Here is a 20,209-nt window from a genome sequence, read left to right on the forward strand (position 1 = left end):
AAAACATACACAGTGCGTTCAAAATAGGGAGCAAAAAAATAGTCATGCAAAGAAGAACACATATATAGTCAAGATCCTGAGTGACATGTCCTGCGAAAGTTGGTAGACCAGCCAGCATTTACATTAAATGGAGAGTTGATTCTTTATTGGAAGAGTATTAACATTAGCTGGCTGGTGGCGCAGTGACATCAGCGCTGGACTCCAGAGTGAAGGTTCCTGAGTTCGAATCCAGTCGGGCCACTCCCGGGCACGCTTTCCATCCATGTTGGGTTGAGTGTTGAGCTCGCAACTCGACCACGTAAAAAAAAGAACTGCACTGTGAGAAGGACATGGGGGACCACTCACAGAATCTTTCCTCCAAGGCAACCACTTGAAAAAGTGGTTGCTGAGACTCTGGCACAAAAAAAATCAACATATGAGCAGAATATCTTCCAATTACATGGAGACCTGGTGAGATAGGGGTCTCTAGAATCTCTACCTGAGGAGTGATATGTTTGCAATACTGCAAGTTTACTGATGGTGTATGGAGCTGATTTGTTGGATGGTGGGTTTGGGATATAAGGAGAAATTAAGCAAGACTGGATCTTTATTCCCAAATGTACAAGAATAAAGATGAAGAAATTTCTTTGCCCAAAGTATGGTTTCTCAATGGATTTCTCTACCTAGGAGGGCTGTGGAGGTGCAAGTTTAGCATAATCAAGAGCGAGGTTGATGGATGTTAAAGAAATCAAGTAATTTTGGGTGGTACAGTGTAGTGGTAGAGTATCGCTTTACAGTGCTGGCTGTAAGATCAGTCTATGAGGAAATGGAACCCATGACCGTATAGATTTCCTCCAGATGCTCTGGTTTCTTCCCGCTTTCCAAAGATGTACTAGTTAGGTTTAGTGAGCTGTGGGTATGTTATGATGGCGGTGGAAAAGTGGTGACACTGATTTGACTTATCACAACGCAGTTCGCTGTGCTTTGATGTGCATGTGCTAAATACAGTTGATCTTTGCAGAAAAGTGACACTGGGATAAGAGACACATTCTTGATGTTATACACTTGTTTCACCAGCAATCTGTGCATATGGAGCAATATACTGTTTACCAAAGCTGTTGGGAAGGGCACATATTCAAGAATTGATTAATGCTTACTGTGTGAATTCTCATCCAGTGAACATTTCTGGGCTTCAGTCATGTGTAATATTTGATTTCAAATTGACGTGAATTTGCAGTTGGCAGAGGGACTGGTACTGTGAATTCCCAGCAGAATAAAGATAATGTTATTTTCCAGTGTAATATACAGGAGGAGATTCTTTTTTTCCCGTGGATGTGTATCTGCAACAACATATCACATTTTATAAATTGCCAAATTTAACATTAAAAGTGACCATTAAGTTCATTTAGATATCCCTTGATGTGATAATTAAATTCTTAATGTGTTGCATTCATTACTGATAGCGTATTATTATATATTATAATTGTGATTTATAGGTAGGAAACAAACTATTAAGCAACATTTTAAGACCCTATCTTAAATGAGTAATCATGCAGCTTTTAATTCCTGTGAAGATGTTGTCTAATCATAATGCAGTGCCTGGTGTATTCATGGTGCATTGTATTCAATTAAATCTAATTTTATTTATTTATTTAGAGATACAGTACAGTCACAGGCCCTTCTGGCCCAACGAGCCTGCGCCACCCAATTACACCTATGTGACCAATTAACCTGCACTAAACCCATATGTCTTTAAAATGTAGGAGGAAATCAGAACACCCAGAGGAAACCTATGTGGTCACGGGGAGAACATACAAAATTCTTGTAGACAGCGGTGGGAATTGAACCGGGGGTAAAAGGCACTGTGATAGTGCTACGCTAACCGTTACACTGATCTTGTACTTTTTTCCTTGCACTATTTCATTTGTCGTAGTAATATTCCCAGAAGAAAATAGTGGGCTGTCTGAGAACCTTGATGCTTCCATTTAAGTTGCTGGTGACCACAGTAGGCCAGGCAGCATCTCTAGGAAGAGGTACAGTCGACGTTTCAAGCCGAGACCCTTCGTCCTGACAAAGGGTCTCGGCCTGAAACGTCGACTGTACCTCTTCCTAGAGATGCTGCCTGGCCTGCTGTGTTCACCAACAACTTTGATGTGTGTTGCTTGAATTTCCAGCATCTGCAGAATTCCTCTTGCTTGCTTCCATTTAATCCTTGTTTTAAGCAATTTATTGGTGTACATGAAAGCCAAGGGTGTTTATTACTTCACTACTTGGCTTAAAAGATCAAACATTCATTAGCAAAGTGCAATAATGGACGTGCATTAGGACTTTTGTATCTGACCTCTGCACCTTTACTTTGTTTCATGGTCACCCAACTCAATTAAATCAGATTTAACTACAGGTCAGTTACCTTAAGGGTGCCCAGAGCCAATTTGGCGTACAGTATTGCTAACCAGTGTTTCATTGCCATGTGTCTGACTAAGTTAGCAAAATTGTCAACAAGGGTAACAAAGCAGTATTGTGGTTCAGGTTCATTGAACAGAAAAGGGATGCACTGATAGCATAGTGGTTAGCGCAGCTTGGTGTAGGAGTTCGGCGTTCAATTCTGATACTATGTAAGAAGTTTGTATGTCCTTCCTGGGAGTGTGTGGGTTTTCTCCAGGTGCCTCGGTTTCCTCCCACAGTCCAAAGAAGAACCGGTTTGTAGGTTAATCAGTCATTGTAAATTGTCCTGTGATTAGGCTAGGGTTAAATAGCTGGGTTGCTGAGCCAAGTGGTTCATTGGACTGGAAGGGCCTGTTGTGCGATATATCTCTAAGTTTAAAAAAAATCACAGGATCACAGTGCCAAAACTTTGGCCGTGTTCTGTTTGTCTTAAAGCCCAGTTCAGAGTTGCCATATCAGTCATGCAAGAAGATGGTTGGGAGTGTTTGGTGAGGCCAGGACGATCACCATTACTTTTAACATAATATAACACAACATTGGTATGTTACTTACATATGTCACTTAGAATTTAAGAGATGTGATTTAGCTAAGGGTAAACGAGGCAGTTTGTCACAGAATCTGGGTCACTCAGTAATTCAGAATGTGAATTGGGGTCCAGAATACCTGTAGTGTGTGCAGCCAGACCTCGTGACTGGACTGTAGGACACCGGGGGTCAGAATTGTGGGCAGGTTTGGGGCTGGAGTCACTTATCTAATTACCCTTTCAACTTGTATTCACACCAAATAAACCTTGTTCCACTATGTAGCAGGTTTTCTAAAAATAAGATGAAATTTAATGTCCAAAAACGTCTGGTAATATGGCACTGCGAATTTATAGTTTATACTTTATTGTCGCCAAACAATTGATACTAGAACATACAATCATCACAGCGATATTTGGTTCTGCGCTTCCTGCTCCCTGGATTACAAATCGATAGTAAATATTAAAAATTTAAATTATAAATCATAAATAGAAAATAGAAAAGTGGAAAGTAAGGTAGTGCAAAAAAAACGAGAGGCAGGTCCAGATATTTGGAGGGTACAGCCCAGATTCAGGTCAGGATCCGTTCAGCAGTCTTACCACAGTTGGAAAGAAGCTGTTCCCAAATCTGGCCGTACGAGTCTTCAAGCTCCTGAGCCTTCTCCCGGAGGGAAGAGGGATGAAAAGTGTGTTGGCTGGGTGGGTCGTGTCCTTGATTATCTTGGCAGCACTGCTCTGACAGCGTGCGGTATAAAGTGAGTCTGAGGACGGAAGATTGGTTTGTGTGATGTTCTGCACCGTGTTCATGATCTTCTGCAGCTTCTTCCGGTCTTGGACAGGACAACTTCCATACCAGGTTGTGATGCACCCTAGAAGAATGCTTCCTACGGTGCATCTATAAAAATTAGTGAGGGTTTTAGGGGACAGGCCAAATTTCTTTAGTTTTTTTCAGGAAGTAAAGGCGCTGGTGGGCCTTCTTGGCAGTGGACTCTGCTTGGTTGGACCAAGTCAGGTCATTTAGTCTTATTTGTCATATGTACTTTGAAACATACAGTGAAATGTGTTTGCATTAACAACCAACACACCCATGGATGTGTGGAGGGAAGACTGCAGCTATCGCCATACATTCTGGTGCCAAAGTAGTTCACCCACAATGCTCAACAGAACAAAAATGACAACTGCAATAACAATAAAATAAAGGAGGCAACAACAGCAAAACAAGCCCTTTTCCCATCCCTCCCTCCCACCCATGCACTCACTCCCACAGACAGACCTAAAAAGCCCAGGACAGGCTGCCTCCAGTCCTTGGCCCTGAGTTCTCAATCTTGCAGATATCACCAGCCCTGCTACCTTGGACTTTGGCCAATCATGGGTTTGACCTCGGTGTCCAGACTTGAACAACCAGTCACCCTGGCCCTTGTGACTCCTTCAGGTCTCTACCCCCAGATTCACTATGTTCTGGACTTCAACCTTCAGCTTTGCCCTCTGGACTTCATCCTTGGATTGTTCTGGTCATTGACACAGGTGATGAATTTCACTGTTTTAGAGCAACTTGAGCCTGTTGGGCTAGAAGGGCTGTTACCATGCTGTATCTCTAAATGAAATAAAATTTCCCCAAAACTTTAGAAGATCCAACTCCAGTTAATCACATTAAATTGCTCTTATTGAACACATGATGAAAATGCATAATAACTACTGAAATTAAGTCAATTTTATTTTCAACATGTGCAGTAATAACATATCCTGCAGGCAGTGAGTAATAAAATCCTTGTAATGAAATGAACGCTGACAGATAACTGATTTTGATGTCTTGATGAAGGGTCTTGGCCCAAAATGTTGACTGTTTATTTCCCTTCAGAGATGCTGATTGACCTGCTGAGTTCCTGCAGCATTTTGTGTGTGTTGTTCAAGATTTCCAACATCTGCAGAATCTCTTATGTTTAAGATAGCTGTTTTTTTTTTGGAGACAAAAACTGAAGTAAGAGGCTGAATTTAATTTTTATATTTGCCTGGTCCCTGATTAACAGAAGCAGTGGTATCTGTATTAATACTGGGTCAGGGTTGGTAGGTTGTGAGGAGGCTATTTTGGCAGCAGAAACATGGTGACGCTTTCGGACTTCCCCCCAGCACATAATGAGACTGTTGGTTATTGACGCAAACGACACAATTCACCGTATGTTTTGATGTTTTTATGTACATGTGACAAATAAAGCTGAGCTTTAAATTTTAATCAGCCCTGATGAAAGGCCCCATCTGGAAAAGTCAGCTCTATTCCTCTTCCATTGATGCTGCCTGAACTCAGTTCCTCCAGCATTTTGTGTGTGTTGGTCTCTAAATTTAAGCTTGTCACCTTTTCACATTCAGGGTTTTCCAATCTAAACAACCAAAAATAAGGTCTTGCTGTACTTGTTTCAGATTGCATTATGGAAAATTTCTAGTTTTGGCAGTAATTGAGTATGAATATTTAAAGCTTCTCTGGGGGAAATGACCCTGCATAATACCCTATTCACAAAGTGATAGGTATATCTATTAACTTAATGATTCAAAGGAATGAATATGCTTTTCTGAAGCTCCCTGCATTGAAGTTATATAATTTTATGGCAAGTTTTTGCTAAAACTTGAAGGAATCCATGTAATACAAACCTACGCATGAGATTCTGCAGATGCTGAAAATTCCAAGACCACCTGACTGCAATAAGCAAATACTGGCAACCAATCTACAAATTGTCCAGTGGGCTCATGGAGCTGGGGGATGTTTGAGAGGCTGGAGAAGCACACAAACGACCGAACACAAGGGAGGTTCTTCTGATGCTGGAAATCCAGTCTTGACCCGAAATGTCGACTGGTTATTTCTTTCCATTGGTCAAACCTTCTCTTGTGCATGAAATAATTATTTTATAGTACATGCAGTCTGCATGGATTTGACAAGCAATAATAGTATGGTTCATTTGACCCCATTACTGTTTGAGTAACCGTATCAATAGCAGCCAAAATCTCTGGCAACTTTATTCCCTTTCCTCTCCATTATTTAACATTTTATGCATTAGGGTTATTCATTAACTATTTCTAGCCATACATTTAAAAAATGATTGAGGAACTCAGCAGGTCAGGCAGCATCTATGGCAGTGAATAAACAGTCAACGTTTTGGGCTGAGAGCCGCCTTCAGGACTGGAAAGGAAGGAGGAAGACACCAGAATAAAAAGGTGGAGGGAAGGAAAGGAGGACTAGCTCGAAGATGATAGGTGAAATTGGGTGGGCAGGAAAGATAAATGGCTGGAGAAGAAGAAATCTGGTAGGAGAGAAGAGGGAGAAAGGGAAGTAGGTGGGGCCCCAGGCGGAGATGATAGGCAGGTGAGGAGAAGAGGTAAGAGACTAGAGTTGGGAATAGAAGACGAAAGAAGTGGGGGAGAAATCTACTGAAAGGAGAAATCATTGTTAATGCCATCAGGTTGGAAGGCTACCCAGACGGTTTATAAGGTGTTGTTCCTTCATCCTGCGAGTGGCCTCATCGTGGCAGAGGAGGAGGCTGTGGACTGACATGTTGGAATGGAAATAGGAATTAAAATGGTTGGCCACTGGGAATTTCTGCTTTTGGCGGATGGAGTGGTGGTGCTTGACAAAGTGGCCCCAAATTTACTTCGGGTGTAACCAATGTAGAGGAGGTTGTATCAGGAGCACCGGATACAATAGATGACCCCAACAGATACGCAGGTGAAGTGTTGCCTTAACTGGAAGGATTGGGGCACTGAACGGAGGTAAGAGTGGAGGTAAATGGGCAATTATAGCATTTCTGTTGCTTGCAGGGATATGTATCATTTCCAATTAAAATGTAATTAGTTAAATATATTTAATGATTTTTAATCATTATTGATTAAAATCTTTCATTTTAACCCTTCATTTCATCAGTAAAGTTGGAATTAATTCTATCATTTTCTACATTGGTAATTGTGAAATCATGTTCAATACTTTAAGGTATGTTTACACATGTTAGAGAGGCTGCATGTCTGTCTTAAGCTGAGACTTGCTTACAAATACAATTTGAAGTTGGTGTTTTGACATCAAATTTTTGTTAGAAGCATCAAGTTTAATTAGAAAAAAATCTTTACACAGTTATTTATTGGAAAACTTTTGAAAGGCATATAGTTTAGTTTAAAAGTTCGAATATCGATCAATAAAGAGCAATCGGAGGTGTTATTTTTTATTACCATTTTTGTGTCTGAAAGACCGTGATGTTGATTTTATTCAGTGGAAAACCTTGGATGTTTAAGCAGAGATTGGTAAATTCACAAATCTATATTAAGATGATGAATAGGGCATTGGAATACTGATGTACTTGTGTTCAGCTGCTAATTGGAATTACATTGCATTTTGTGGGAAAATGCAGAAATGATTCAAGGAAATCAAAGTTGCTAATAATGGATTCTATCAAAGTAAAGTCCTCTTATGACCAAAATTTGAATTGAAGTGACACGAAGACCATTTTTTTATTACATCATGTAATGTTTTGTTTTCCTCTCAATCTTACATTTTTGATTATGGATGTGTTTTTTTTTTAGTTACTGATACACTGTTAGACCAGTGATTGCAGACAGCTTATTTTTTTCAATTGACATCAAATTTGTGTTTGTTGGCAGTGTACGTGCGGTGATACAGAAAGTCTTAGCTGCCTGTATAGCAGAAAACCAATTATAAGGTTGCCATGAATCAACTAAGCTAGCCCTAAGGTTAATGATTTAAGTGTGGAAGCTCAGTTTTCTGTTGCTAGGAAATCTTGCTCTTATGTTATTTCATTTGTATTTTGTTTCTACTTCACAGACTTTGTTAATGCTTTCAGGGAAGCCTGCATGTAATTAACTGTGGATGTTGTAACAATGCAAGAGGTACAAAAGATTAATGCAGACTGGTGCTCTTAAATTTAGACTTCCTTAAATTAACAGCTGACAAGAGAATTGGAACCTGCTAGGCCATCAGTTGGAGAACTGAAGATGCATCTTTTGGCATTGTGTCTCCATACAGCTGCAAACTGGTGTCTTTGAAAACTTTTGCCTAAACTATAAATAAACTTTGCTCTGTCAGGGACTGTGCACAAGCGCTGGACGCTGTCTGTTTTTATAGATAGACAATTGTAGTTTTCTTGCCTGCTGAGAGCTGCCTTTATTTTGCTATTGCATGTGATATTGCTTGGCGTTTTATTTAAAAGCAGTGGAAGCATTGTGCAACAGCTCCTCAAGGAAAATAATGATGTAAGGGTTATGCATTCAATAGTGGGGGCTTTTTTTCCTTTACTGGTATATCATTTCGCTTTAGTAGCAAACTGATGCTCCGAATACAAAATTAAGGAAGTGAACCAGTCATACAGAGTTTCACTTCTGTAACTTAAGTGGGATAAATCTGCTGTAGATGATTGTCTGTTGTCCTTTGGAGTTGATTGTAACTGCATGTCCAACTTCCCAGAAGATTAGGCAGTTTGGAAGCTAAAGCGACTCTTGTGAGGAATGGTGGGAGCGGGGTGGTTGGGAAAAGAAACTCTGATATTGACAGACTGAAAATTGAGTATGGGAGTTGGGATGTTATGTTGAAGTTGTATAAGATGTTGGTGAGACCAAATTTTGAGTATTGTGTGCAGTTATGGTTACTTCTCTACAGGGAAGATATCAATAAGATTGAAAGAGTACAGAGAAAATATACAAGGATGTTGCCAGGACTGGAAGATCTGAGTTGTAGGGAAAGGTTGAAGGGGTTTGTTTTCTAGAGCATAGGAGAATGAGGGGAGATTTGATAGAAGTATACAAAATTATCAAGGGTGTGGATAGGGTAAATGCAAGCAGGCTTTTTCCATTGAGGCTGGGGGAGACTAGAAGTAGAGGTTATGGGTTAAGGATGAAAGGTGAAATATTTAAAGGGGGAACCTCTTCACTCAGAGGATGGTGTGAGTCTGGAAGTTGTGGATGCAGGTTTGATTTCAATATTTAAGAGAAGTTTGGGTAAGTACGTGGATGGGAGAGGTATGGAGGGGCTATGGTCCAGGTCCTATAGACATAGACTATATACATAGACAGAGACTGACATAGACTAGATGGACCAAAGGGTCTGTTTCTGTGGTGTAGTGCTCTGTGGCTCATATTCTATGACTTCTTTACAGGAATATAGTCAAAAATGATTAAATATACACGGAAATTTGTGGGATAGAAATAATTTTATTTTATCAAGACTTTCACTCTGTATTCTACCATTCTGTAGTTGTAATGTACTTGAAATACACAGATAATGTTTTAAGGGGCAGGTTTAAAGCATTGTCAAGAAATCTGATGATTTATAATTGACATTAAAATGTTCTGCTGAGAATTGGATGGGTATGGCTCTGTTTACCTTTAAAAACAGGATTGGAATTACATGCTGCTGCTCTCATCCTTATGAAGCAAGTCTGAGTTGTAATCACTTTTTTCTTTTATTTAAGGTTTTACTTCTCAGTACCATAAGTCTTAATTTCTTGTAGTCTTTTTTCAGAAGACCATTTATTACAATCATGATGGTACATTTTATACAGTATGTTCATTTCATGTAACAGAATTGAGTTGCTAAGCAACAGTGAACATGCTACCCAACAGGTACATAGAATCCTCCCTTCAATTCATATCTATAGAGAAAAAAAAAAGATTTTATGGAATTCAGCATAGAGAGATTGCTCAGAAATGGGGTTGGTCATATATTTGATTCAAAATCATTTGAGGTTTGTGCTTAATTGTAGCTTAGCTTGTTCTTTCCTCTGTATCGGATTGGCTGACTGAAGACTGAGGCAGGTCTGTCAGGCAATGACGTTGTAATATTTAGTAAATTGGAAGTATTTTCCTGGGATGTTCGTCCAGTAAAATCTGATTATTGTCGGTCTGCTGCAGTGGTGCATTATAAGACAGTCATATGGTTTCCTCTATATATAGTAATTCCTTCCTTAAGAGAGAACTTCAAGACTCTCTGACGGCCTGAGAAATTTGATGATGCTGTGAAGTCTCTGTTGGGGGAAAAGCCACTGTCGCTGAAATAAATGTACTTGACAGCTTTTGGATTACAAAAACGTTGAACCAAATGATGGGGACCGTCAGTGAGCTCTGTGCATCCAGCTTCCAAGCTTTCCTGTGTCCAAGTGTAAATGTAAAATCAGGTATGTTTGACCAGCTTTCAGACAGAAGAGAAACCTTTTAGGTACTGCTGTGTAAGACTCTCTTGGTGGTGTTGATTAAAAGTGAGTAGATGTCACAATGTTGAACAGCCATTGTCCAGATAGAATGGACATAATGTAATGTCTCTCTTGAACAAAAATCAGCTTTATCCTGATCTTTCAGAGTGATTGATATTGTGAGCAATTTATCTACGTAACTCTGTGGTGTTCATCTGCTTAACAGGGCTATGGCACGGGAAAGTGAACTGGAAGAGCTGTTGCTAAAGAATAGTTTCACGAGTCTGAAATTTCATTTGGGGAGGGAAAATCAAAAATAGAAATGGCCACCAGAAATTTCGATTCTTAAAAGATGTTGATTTTGTGGAATTCATTTCCAGTGTTGGCTATGTCTGTTACTTTACGACACATAGTGCTGGGTCGCTGAATCCCCAAGCACCTGGAATCCAGATGGGGATGTTATATCTACATATTTTTTCATTACTGTATGGCCTTGTAGACTTCATATTTTTGTCCCCTCATAAACTAATTTGAAAAGGTCGAATTCGTGCTCGGAGAAGTATTGTTTTTCTAGTTGCACGTAGCAGTCTGCAAATTAATAACTATATTGGAGAATATCACTATTCATTTACAGTCTGTTATTTGCAATTAAGTGAGGTAATCAGCTTTCATACTAGGTAAGGTATAATAAATAATAAAATAAGTGTATCCACCAAGAAAATCTACAGGCTGCTTACAGTTAAAACCTTACAGCTTTATTGAAATGTGATTTTTATTTAAAAGCCATAGTCTAGCAATTAAATGCTTAAAGAAAAATAGGTTGTGTATTATAGATACTGATAGTTGTTAACATTGTTTGGTTTTGCTGTAAATATTCTATAGCTAGTACTGGATTGTATAATACATTAAATAAGCTATCAAAATATGCTAGGTTTGGTTGAGTTTGTTAGCACTGTAGTTTATGCCTAGTTAATTCCTGTTGCAATGACCCACGGTGGGAACCATATGGTTCTTTCAAAAGCAGCTGGAATGTAGACAGTGTCCCTTGGAGAACGATGGCTCATCTTGCCTGGATTTGATAAGTAATTTAAATATTTTGTAGAAAATATGCCTCAGGGTGTAGTGTGACAATCGTGTGCCTTCCATATTGTAGCTATCTTACAGACACATACTAAACACTTGCAATTGCATACAATTACAAACTGATTAATCTAAGTGAGCAATTAGCATTGATACTAGGTAAAATATAATGGTTAATGAAAGTGTATGCAGCAAGAAAACCTTTGAGCTGTTCTGTCAGAACTTTCCTCTTGATGTGGCTCTTACCTTCAGAGCCAAATCATGCCAGAAAATACAGATTTCATTTTGTTAATTTACAAATATTACATACTATAAGTGCGGGAAGTAGGAGTTGGTCATTCAGCTTTTTGAACCTGCTCTGCAAGTTAATACCTTCATGCTTAATCCTGTTGCAATGCCATATTCCTATTTTCCACATACCTCATGCTTCTCTGGAATGTATTTATAACCTTAAATATATTATCAACATGCCACTACAGCCCCTGTGGTAACAAATTCCAGTTTCATTACTGAGTGAAGAAGCTTCTCCTCATCTCTGTCCTAAGTCTTTTGCCTTGTAATCTAAGACTGTGACCCCCCCCCACATTACAGACTCGCAGCTAGAATAAATATCTACTTCAACGTAAGTCTTTCTGAACCAGTTAGAATTTTATGTATTTCGATTCTTTCATAAAACTCTTAATAAGTCAAAGCTTAGAAAATCTCTCTACCTGGTTCCACCATCAGGAGGGTCAAACTCAGACCAAGTTAGGTCTTTCCCTTCCTCCTCCTTTGTTTACAATGCCATAGCAGAAAGGATTTCACTCCTATCCCATTTTAAAAGATGATCTGTCTTTCAAAAGTATACTGAAATGTTGGTCTTGAGGTGACCTTTGCAAAAAAAAAAGATAATTTGATTGATTATCTGCAATCTTAAAAGATAGAATAAATATCTTTTAAGATAGAATTATCTGCAGCTTAATGTAAAAAAGACTAAGGAGCTGGTGGTAGACTTGAGGACAGCTAAGGCACCGGTGACCCCTGTTTCCATCCAGGGGGTCAGTGTGGACATGGTGGAGGATTACAAATACCTGGGGATACGAATTGACAATAAACCGGACTGGTCAAAGAACACTGAGGCTGTCTACAAGAAGGGTCAGAGCCGTCTCTATTTCCTGAGGAGACTGAGGTCCTGTACCATCTGTCGGACTATGCTGAGGATGTTCTACGAGTTTGTGGCGGCCAGTGTGATCGTGTTTGCTGTTGTGTGCTGGGGCAGCAGCCTGAGGGTAGCAGACACCAACAGAATCAACAAACTCATTCATAAGGCCAGTGATGTGGTGGGGATGGAACTGGACTCTCTGATGGTGGTGTCTGAAAAGAGGATGCTGTCCAAGTTGCATGCCATCTTGGACAATGTTTCCCATCCACTACATATGTACTGGTTGGGCACAGGAGTACATTCAGCCAGAGACTCATTCCACTGAGATGCAACACAGAGTGTCATAGGAAGTCATTCCTGCCTGTGGCCAGCAAACTTTACAACTCCTCCCTTGGAGGGTCAGACACCCTGAGCCAATAGGCTGGTCCTGGACTTATTTCCTGGCATAATTTACATATTACTATTTAATTATTTATGGTTTTATTACTAATTATTTATGGTGCAACTGTAACGAAAACCAATTTCCCCCGATATCAATAAAGTATGATTATGACTATTATATACCACAGCAAATTGGAAATGACATGGATTTAGAAAAGCTGATTTGTAATTTTGTTTCATTAAATCTGGATTATTTCACAGGCAGTATGGGATTTCCCATCTTGAATTGTTGGTTATCATTAGTTTTTAGTCCAATGTATTATTGTTGGGGATTTGGAAGAACTACATTTTAGTTGCTTTTGTAAGTTGGGAACCAGGAGAAATTTAGAAAGTTGTAATTTAACAATATTTGTTTTGACTTAACATTTTAAAATTTGAATCTAGAGAGTATATGTGAATTAAAAAAAATAATTTGGAAGGCGCTGCTTGAAAAGATGGTAGAATTTCAGCTTTCAGAGATCATTAGATATTGTGTGGCAGTAGGCAGCAAGGTAATTCAAGGGTTATGTGCAGAGTGTAAAGAGTGGGAATAAATGACTGTCACATCAGGCTAAATAGTCTTCTGTGTTTTTCTCTCTCCCCCCCCTTCATTCCCCTGTTCAAAATTGTAAAATAATAACATTTTTTGTTTAAGAAAACCTATACAAGTTATTCTCTTAATGAAGAGTGCCTTTATCTCTGTAAGTAATAAATGCAGTCCTGCAATTAAATAATGGTTGATTTAAAGCATTGCATAGTAGCACCAAAGTGGTTTATAGTCTCCAACCATCTATTTCCAGTCTTGAACCCACATGAGGATAATGATGTTGAATTATTATTGGATTGGGAGAAGGGAGAAGAATGGGATTGAGAGGGATAATAGATCAGCTATGACAGAATGGTAGAGCAGACACAATGGGCCAAATCGCCTTATTCTGCCCTTTGCCTTATGATCTTATGTGTATTTGGACCAGGATCAATTTGACATGTGCAGTATTTTGGGGATTGTTGCCTTTTATAAGAAATTTATAACTATAAAGGATGCAGACTCAGTTGACACTTTTTAATCCCAGCATCGTTAGATTTTCTCTTGTTTGAGACACTTTTAAATGCCAGCTCAAAACCTATTTATTTAATTGTGTTTTTAACTAACATATTTTTGCCTTTCATTTTCAAGTTTGCCCTTTATCCCACTGTAAAACACTTTGAACTACATTGTTTGTATGAAAAATGCTCAATAAATAAGCTGTTAGTAGTTTGACTATAAATATAACGGCTACAAATAAAATGTGGATCCATATGTCTGGTATATGCTAGTATATAGAATAATGGAACTAGTGATGTTAAACTGATTGAGCATGGACTTTGGCAATGAATTACTTCAATTACTTAAAGGTTTCTAACCCTAAAAGCTGCTTCCCCCAATTTGTCTGAATGTTAATTTGCTGTACTATTTAAGAAATTAAATGTCTTTCTGCGACTTAAACAGGAATCCAACTTTTCAAGCAAATAATTGCTTATCTTTAATCTGTTTACTTCTAAACTATGATGCAAAGTAATAAGATAATACACATTTTACGAATTCTAATGCAACACTCTGATCTTGTTCCCAAATATGTGCTGTGAAGAAGTTCTTATTGGAACCTGTAGGCTGCTTTACAGCCATGGTGTGTCACAACTAAGAGGGGAAGTGTTTCAATATAGAAACGTCTATCAATTGTAGTTTTCAAATTGCAACGGCTACGTCCTAAAGAGACCGACTGAAGGTTTTATGATTTCTTTCTGAATCCACATTTAATTTGGAGTATGAAATAGAAACTTGAATTATTGGGTTGAAATTTCCTGACATCATTTTCTGTGCTTATTGGAGCAATTTCTTCTTGCTTGCACTCTGTAAATAATGATTCAATCTTACTCTGCTGTTATGAACTCAGAATGTAAGCATTGCTCAAAATTGATTCCAATCACCATTGTTGACAGCAAAAAAAAAGCTATTCTTTGAGCATGATAAGACGTGCTGTCTGTGAAGCCAGCCCATGCCCGTTCCCATCCCTTTCCAGCTCTTGAAGATCTTATTTAACTGAAATTAGGCAGGTCTGAAGTTTTTATAAAAGTGCTATTGGGAACGAGTGACATCTGGTAATATTGGAGCCATTCACAAATGCTGGAGGAACTCAGCAGGCCAGGCAGCATCTGTGGAAAGGAATAAAGAGTCAGCATTTTGTGTAACTTTATATTTCCACAGAATCTCGTGTTTAATATTGGAGCCATTGCTATTTAGCTAGAAACCTCTAACTTCAAGCAGGTTAAATTATTTAAACTTGAAGGTGAAATTCAGTCTTGTCACTCAGTGCCCGTTCAGGGAGTTGCTGAAATAGGGCTAAGAATAAGTCTTCAATGGTCAAGAATCATGAAAAAAAATTCATTTAGAGATGCAGCGCAGAACAGGCCATTCTAACAGGCAGCAACCCACCTATTAAACACCACCTAACCATAGGGCAATTTACAATGAGCTGTAAACCTACTAAATGGTAGATTTTTGTACCGTTGGTGGGGGGGGGGGTGGTGGAGGAGAGCTGGAGCACTTGGAATCCCTTGTGGTCACAGGGAGAATGTACAAACTCCCTATAGGTGGATTGAACTCCAAACTCCGACACCCCGAGCAGCAATAGCTTCGTGCTGACTGCAATGCTGCTACTGTGATGCCGTTTGCATTTAGTGTGCTAGCATGATGTGTAACAAAAGAATGACAACATTGAATAATTATAAAGAAAAAATTGTGTTAAATTTAAAGTTAGAGGTTAAAAATGGATATGGAATAAAATACACAAATACCAGCAAGTATTTACAATGTAGACAGCATTATAAAATGTGGTTTTAAGTGTTTATAGTGCAGTGATTGGGAGGGGGTGTGAGATAGATAGAGGGGGTGGAGTGGTTAATTAGAATGGTTGATCTGATTAACTGCCTGAGGGAAGAAAATTTTAAGATGGTGTGAAGTTTTTGTTTTAATAGCCCTAATGTGCTTTCCAGAAGTGGGATTTTGGAAAAGGGAGTTTGCTGGGTGGGTAGTATCCATGACAATTATTTTCCCCCGACCCGCTTCTTTGGCCTGGATACATACAAGTTCTGCAGTAATGGTAGATTGCAGCTAATGTCATGACAGTTCACTCTATTTTCCTCTGGTCAGACGTTTCTCTTGATCTTGCCCTCTTCTACCTTTCCTCTGATGACATCGAGCTTGGTGAACTCTTGGCCAGTCTCTGCTGTAAACTTGGTTCTAAAGAAAATGAGAGTATTTCTGAAGTGCTTTTCACAACCTCTGGACTTTTTGAAAGGCACTTCACAATCAGTTTGGCATTGAGCCAGTGTTGTCATTCAGAAAATGTGGCAACCAATTTGTAGTCAGCCATCTCTGATGAAAAACAGCGCGATAATCACAAGGTAATCAATTACCAACCTTGAATTAACCTTTGGGCAATTGCATATCCTTTCGTTTTTTCTTGTCTTGCTCCAGACTTGAAGATTTGAAAAGGATGTGAAAGTTACTGATGCATCAATAAGGAGATACTGGAAAGCCTCAGGGAGGCAATGCAGGGAGCAGAAAAAAGAGAAGTAACATTGTGTAAGAGAACTTTTTTCTTTCCATAGATGCTGCCTGACCTGCTGATTTCCTCCAGCATTTTGTGTGTATTACTTGTAATTTTTTTTTTAAAAAAGGGGTTTGGGACTAAGAACCAGATAGCATGATGTGAATCCCTGGGGAGGGGGTAGTGGTGGGCAGGAAAGTTAATGAATACATAAAATAAAGGCCTGAAAAATGAGGAAGTTGCAGAGAAATGCTTACAAGATTGTTTTTGTCCAAAAGAACTGTTTAATTTCAGATCGAGGAGCAGAATTAGGCCATTCGGTTCATTGAATCTGCTCTGCCATTCAATTGTGGTTGATTTATTTTCCCACTCCACACCATTTTCCTGCCTTCTTGCTGTAACCTTTGCTGCCCTTCATTCATTCAGGGGCCTTGCCGTTCGGTGTGAGCGATCATGTCTCTCCATCCATCACGGTCCCTGACCCTCCGAATTGTAGTTTCTAACCATGATGTTATTCCATCTGTCATTTTCATTCTCTGTCTCTGCTTCTTTTTCCTTCCAGCTTTCCAGTTGTAACTAAGTGTTCTAATGTCTCTCTTCACATGATGTGTGTCCAAAGAATTTTGATTGCTGTTTTCTGATTTTTTTAAAGTAATGTACGTTTTGTTTTTGTTCTCTGTAGAACTTCCTCGTTGGTTATCCTGTGCGTATATGATATGCATAGCATTCTTCTGAGGAACCACATGTCTGCTGCACTGATTCTTTTTCCATTGCATTTGTGATGGTCCATGACTCACAGCCATACATCAATATAGGAAGAATGTAGCAGCTGAGAGTTCTAAGGCAGATGTCAACTGCTATTTTCTTGTTGTTTAGGATGTTTCTCATTTCTGTAAATGCTGTTCTTGCCATTGCTACTCTTGCTTTTATATCTGTTTCGCATTTGCCGTCAGATGTTACCCATGATCCAAGGTACTTGAAGTTGTGAACTTGTTTCAGGATTTCATTTCCCAGTATGATCCTGCAGTTTGGGATATCAGGTTTCTTTGATATTACCATTGCTTCAGTTTTCTTTTTGTTTAAGGTAAGGCCCAGTCTTTCGCTCTCTGTGTTGATGGTAGATACTAGTTTCTGTAAATTTACTTCACTGTTTGCTATCAGTACTATATCATCCGTATAGCGGAGGTTGTTGATATTGTATCCTCCTATAGTTATTTCAGGTAGGTTTTGTATGGTTCTTATGATGTTTTCACTATACAGGGAGAACAGGTCTGGTGATTGAAAACAACCCTGTCTGACTCCTCGCTTTATTGGCTGATATTCACCAATCTCGTTGTCTATCCATATGGCTGCACTTTGTTGCCAGTAGAGATTCCTGATTATTCTTAGATCTTTTCCGTCGATGTTAATATCTTTGAGCGTTTTCATGATGACTTTGGTGTTTCACTGTGTCGAAGGCTTTTGTGTAGTCAATGAAACAAAAGTATAGGTCTTCTTGTACTTCTATTGACCTTTCAATAATATTCCTGAGAATATAAGTGCCATTTGATGTTCTCTTGCCCTCAACAAAGCCGCACTGTTCTTCACTGATCTCGGTTTAATATTGTTTCTTATTCTGAGCATGATGATTCTCAGTAGAATTTTTGTGAGGTGGCTCATTAAACTAATTGTTCTGTGTTGTCCACACTCTGTTGCACCTGGTTTCTTTGGCAGTGCAATGAGTACTGTCTTTAAAAGATCTTCTGGCACTTTGCCACTGTTGTATATTCTATTCAATAAGATTGTTAATTTCTCTACACTGAAACCTTCTAGCGCTTCATACCGTTCAACCGGAATGTTATCTGGTCCTGATGATTTCCCCTTTCGCATTTTCTTCATAGCATGTTCCACTTCTTCTTTCAGTATTGCTGGGCCCTCGTCGTTACCAATTGTCCTCTCGGTCTTTGTCGTCATATAGGTCTTTGATGTATTCTTACTAATCAAGAACCTATCAACCTTGGCTTTAAATTTACCCTTATTTTAGTGCAGTAATACATAGTATTTTATGTCATAGTATTGTCATTTGGAGCTAATTTTAAATTTTTGTGTACATCTAGATCTGCTAGGTTTCTTTAAGAATTATAGAAATAATGACATTGAACAAAGCCATTCAGCCCATCATTTCTTTCCTGTCTCCCAATTCCATTCACCACTTCTCTTTCCTCACATCCTGCAATCTGTTCTCTTTCAAATGCCAAGATAATTTTCTTTTTGAAGGTCCTGATTTTTGTTTTCATTATAGAACCATACATCATAGAAACAGGCCCTTTGGCTCAACTTATCCATTTGGGCAGTACCATCATTATTTGTTAGTCATAGTCATAGTCATACTTTATTGGTCCCGGGGGAAATTGGTTTTCATTACAGTTGCACCATAAATAATAAATAGTAATAGAACCATAAATAGTTAAATAGTAATATGTAAATTATGCCAGTAAATTATGAGATAAATCCAGGACCAGCCTATTGGCTCAGGGTGTCTGACCCTCCAAGGGAGGAGTTGTAAAGTTTGATGGCCACAGGCAGGAATGACTTCCTATGACGCTCTGTGCTGCATCTCGGTGGAATGAGTCTCTGGCTGAATGTACTCCTGTGCCCACCCAGTACATTATGTAGTGGATGGGAGACATTGACCAAGATGGCATGCAACTTAGACAGCATTCTCTTTTCAGACACCACCGTGAGAGAGTCCAGTTCCATCCCCACAACATCACTGGCCTTACGAATGGGTTTGTTGATCCTGTTGGTGTCTGCTACCCCCAGCCTGCCGCCCCAGCACACAACAGCAAACATGATAGCACTGGCCACCACAGACTCGTAGAACATCCTCAGCATTGTCCGGCAGATGTTAAAGGACCTCAGTCTCCTCAGGAAATAGAGACGGCTCTGTCCCTTTTATTTTTGCCCTGTTAAATAAACAAAAACCTCTGTTGTAATTTTTTTTGCCTCTTGATGCGCTTGAAAGTTTTGAGCTTAATATTTTTGGATGTGCAATACTGTAATCCTGAACACATTTCCATTAGCACTCAGAAAATTAACCAGCAGCAGCAGGAGCTGCAAAGAGGTTTAATTAATCCTGTAGTTTTATTAATCTCTTCATTGTTTTCATATTTATTTTTGCTTTAAGTATGCTAAAATTAAGATACCTGTGGTGTTTTTAGGTAATGCTCAATATTTCTTTCAAGTACTCCTATCTGGCAGATGGGAAAATCGCTGTAGAAACTGCTTTTTCTGGACCTTTCTCAATTCTTTCTGCTTCATGCTGCCTATCCCTTGGTGGTTTTGGACTCACTCTTCAATAGCAGTAAAATCAAAATGCTGCTGGTGAACTGTAGTGAAAATACAAAGTTTTTTGACTATTCTTTATTGTATTTTTGCACATCACTGGTAGAATTTGCTGGAATTCTGTGGAGAACTTGGAAATACTTGGTGAGCATCGAACACTGACAACAAATTTCACAAAGTGCTGGTGATATTAAATCTGATTCTAAACATTACAGTACGGTACAGGGTTTTAGGCTCATGATGCTATGCTGGCCTTTTAACCTGCTCTAACCCTTCGCTGCTACATAGCTCTCCATTTTTCTAACATCCATATGCCTATCTAAGAGTTTCTTAAATGTCCCTAATGTATCTGCTTCCACCACCGCCCCGGCAGGGCACTCCACACTCCCCCCGCCCGCCAAATCTCTGAGTAACAAAACAATTTATCTCTGATATTCCTCCATTCTGCTTAAAATTATGCCTGCTTGTGTTAGCCAATTCTGCCTGGGGGGGGAAAGCTCTGACGTATCCACTAGGTCTATGCTTCAGGCAATAT

At 39.1% G+C, this 20,209-nt stretch overlaps 1 protein-coding gene across 2 annotated transcripts in view; it reads left to right on the forward strand.

Annotated features, from left to right (window-relative positions):
• The window catches only part of cyth1b (cytohesin 1b), a 252,469-nt gene that overhangs the window by 50,887 nt on the left and 181,373 nt on the right, over positions 1–20,209 (forward strand). The window contains exon 1 of one of the 2 annotated variants that reach the window (XM_063074556.1): positions 9,897–10,104. The exons of the other annotated variant lie outside the window; for it this stretch is intronic. Within the exon in view, the coding sequence (XP_062930626.1) occupies positions 10,029–10,104 (76 nt within the window). The 5' untranslated portion in view covers positions 9,897–10,028. Of the gene's footprint in view, positions 1–9,896; positions 10,105–20,209 lie in introns of those variants that run through there. 2 annotated transcript variants of the gene reach the window in all.

This window comes from Mobula hypostoma, chromosome 22, assembly GCF_963921235.1.
Source record: "Mobula hypostoma chromosome 22, sMobHyp1.1, whole genome shotgun sequence".
NCBI classification, from domain to species: domain Eukaryota; kingdom Metazoa; phylum Chordata; class Chondrichthyes; order Myliobatiformes; family Myliobatidae; genus Mobula; species Mobula hypostoma.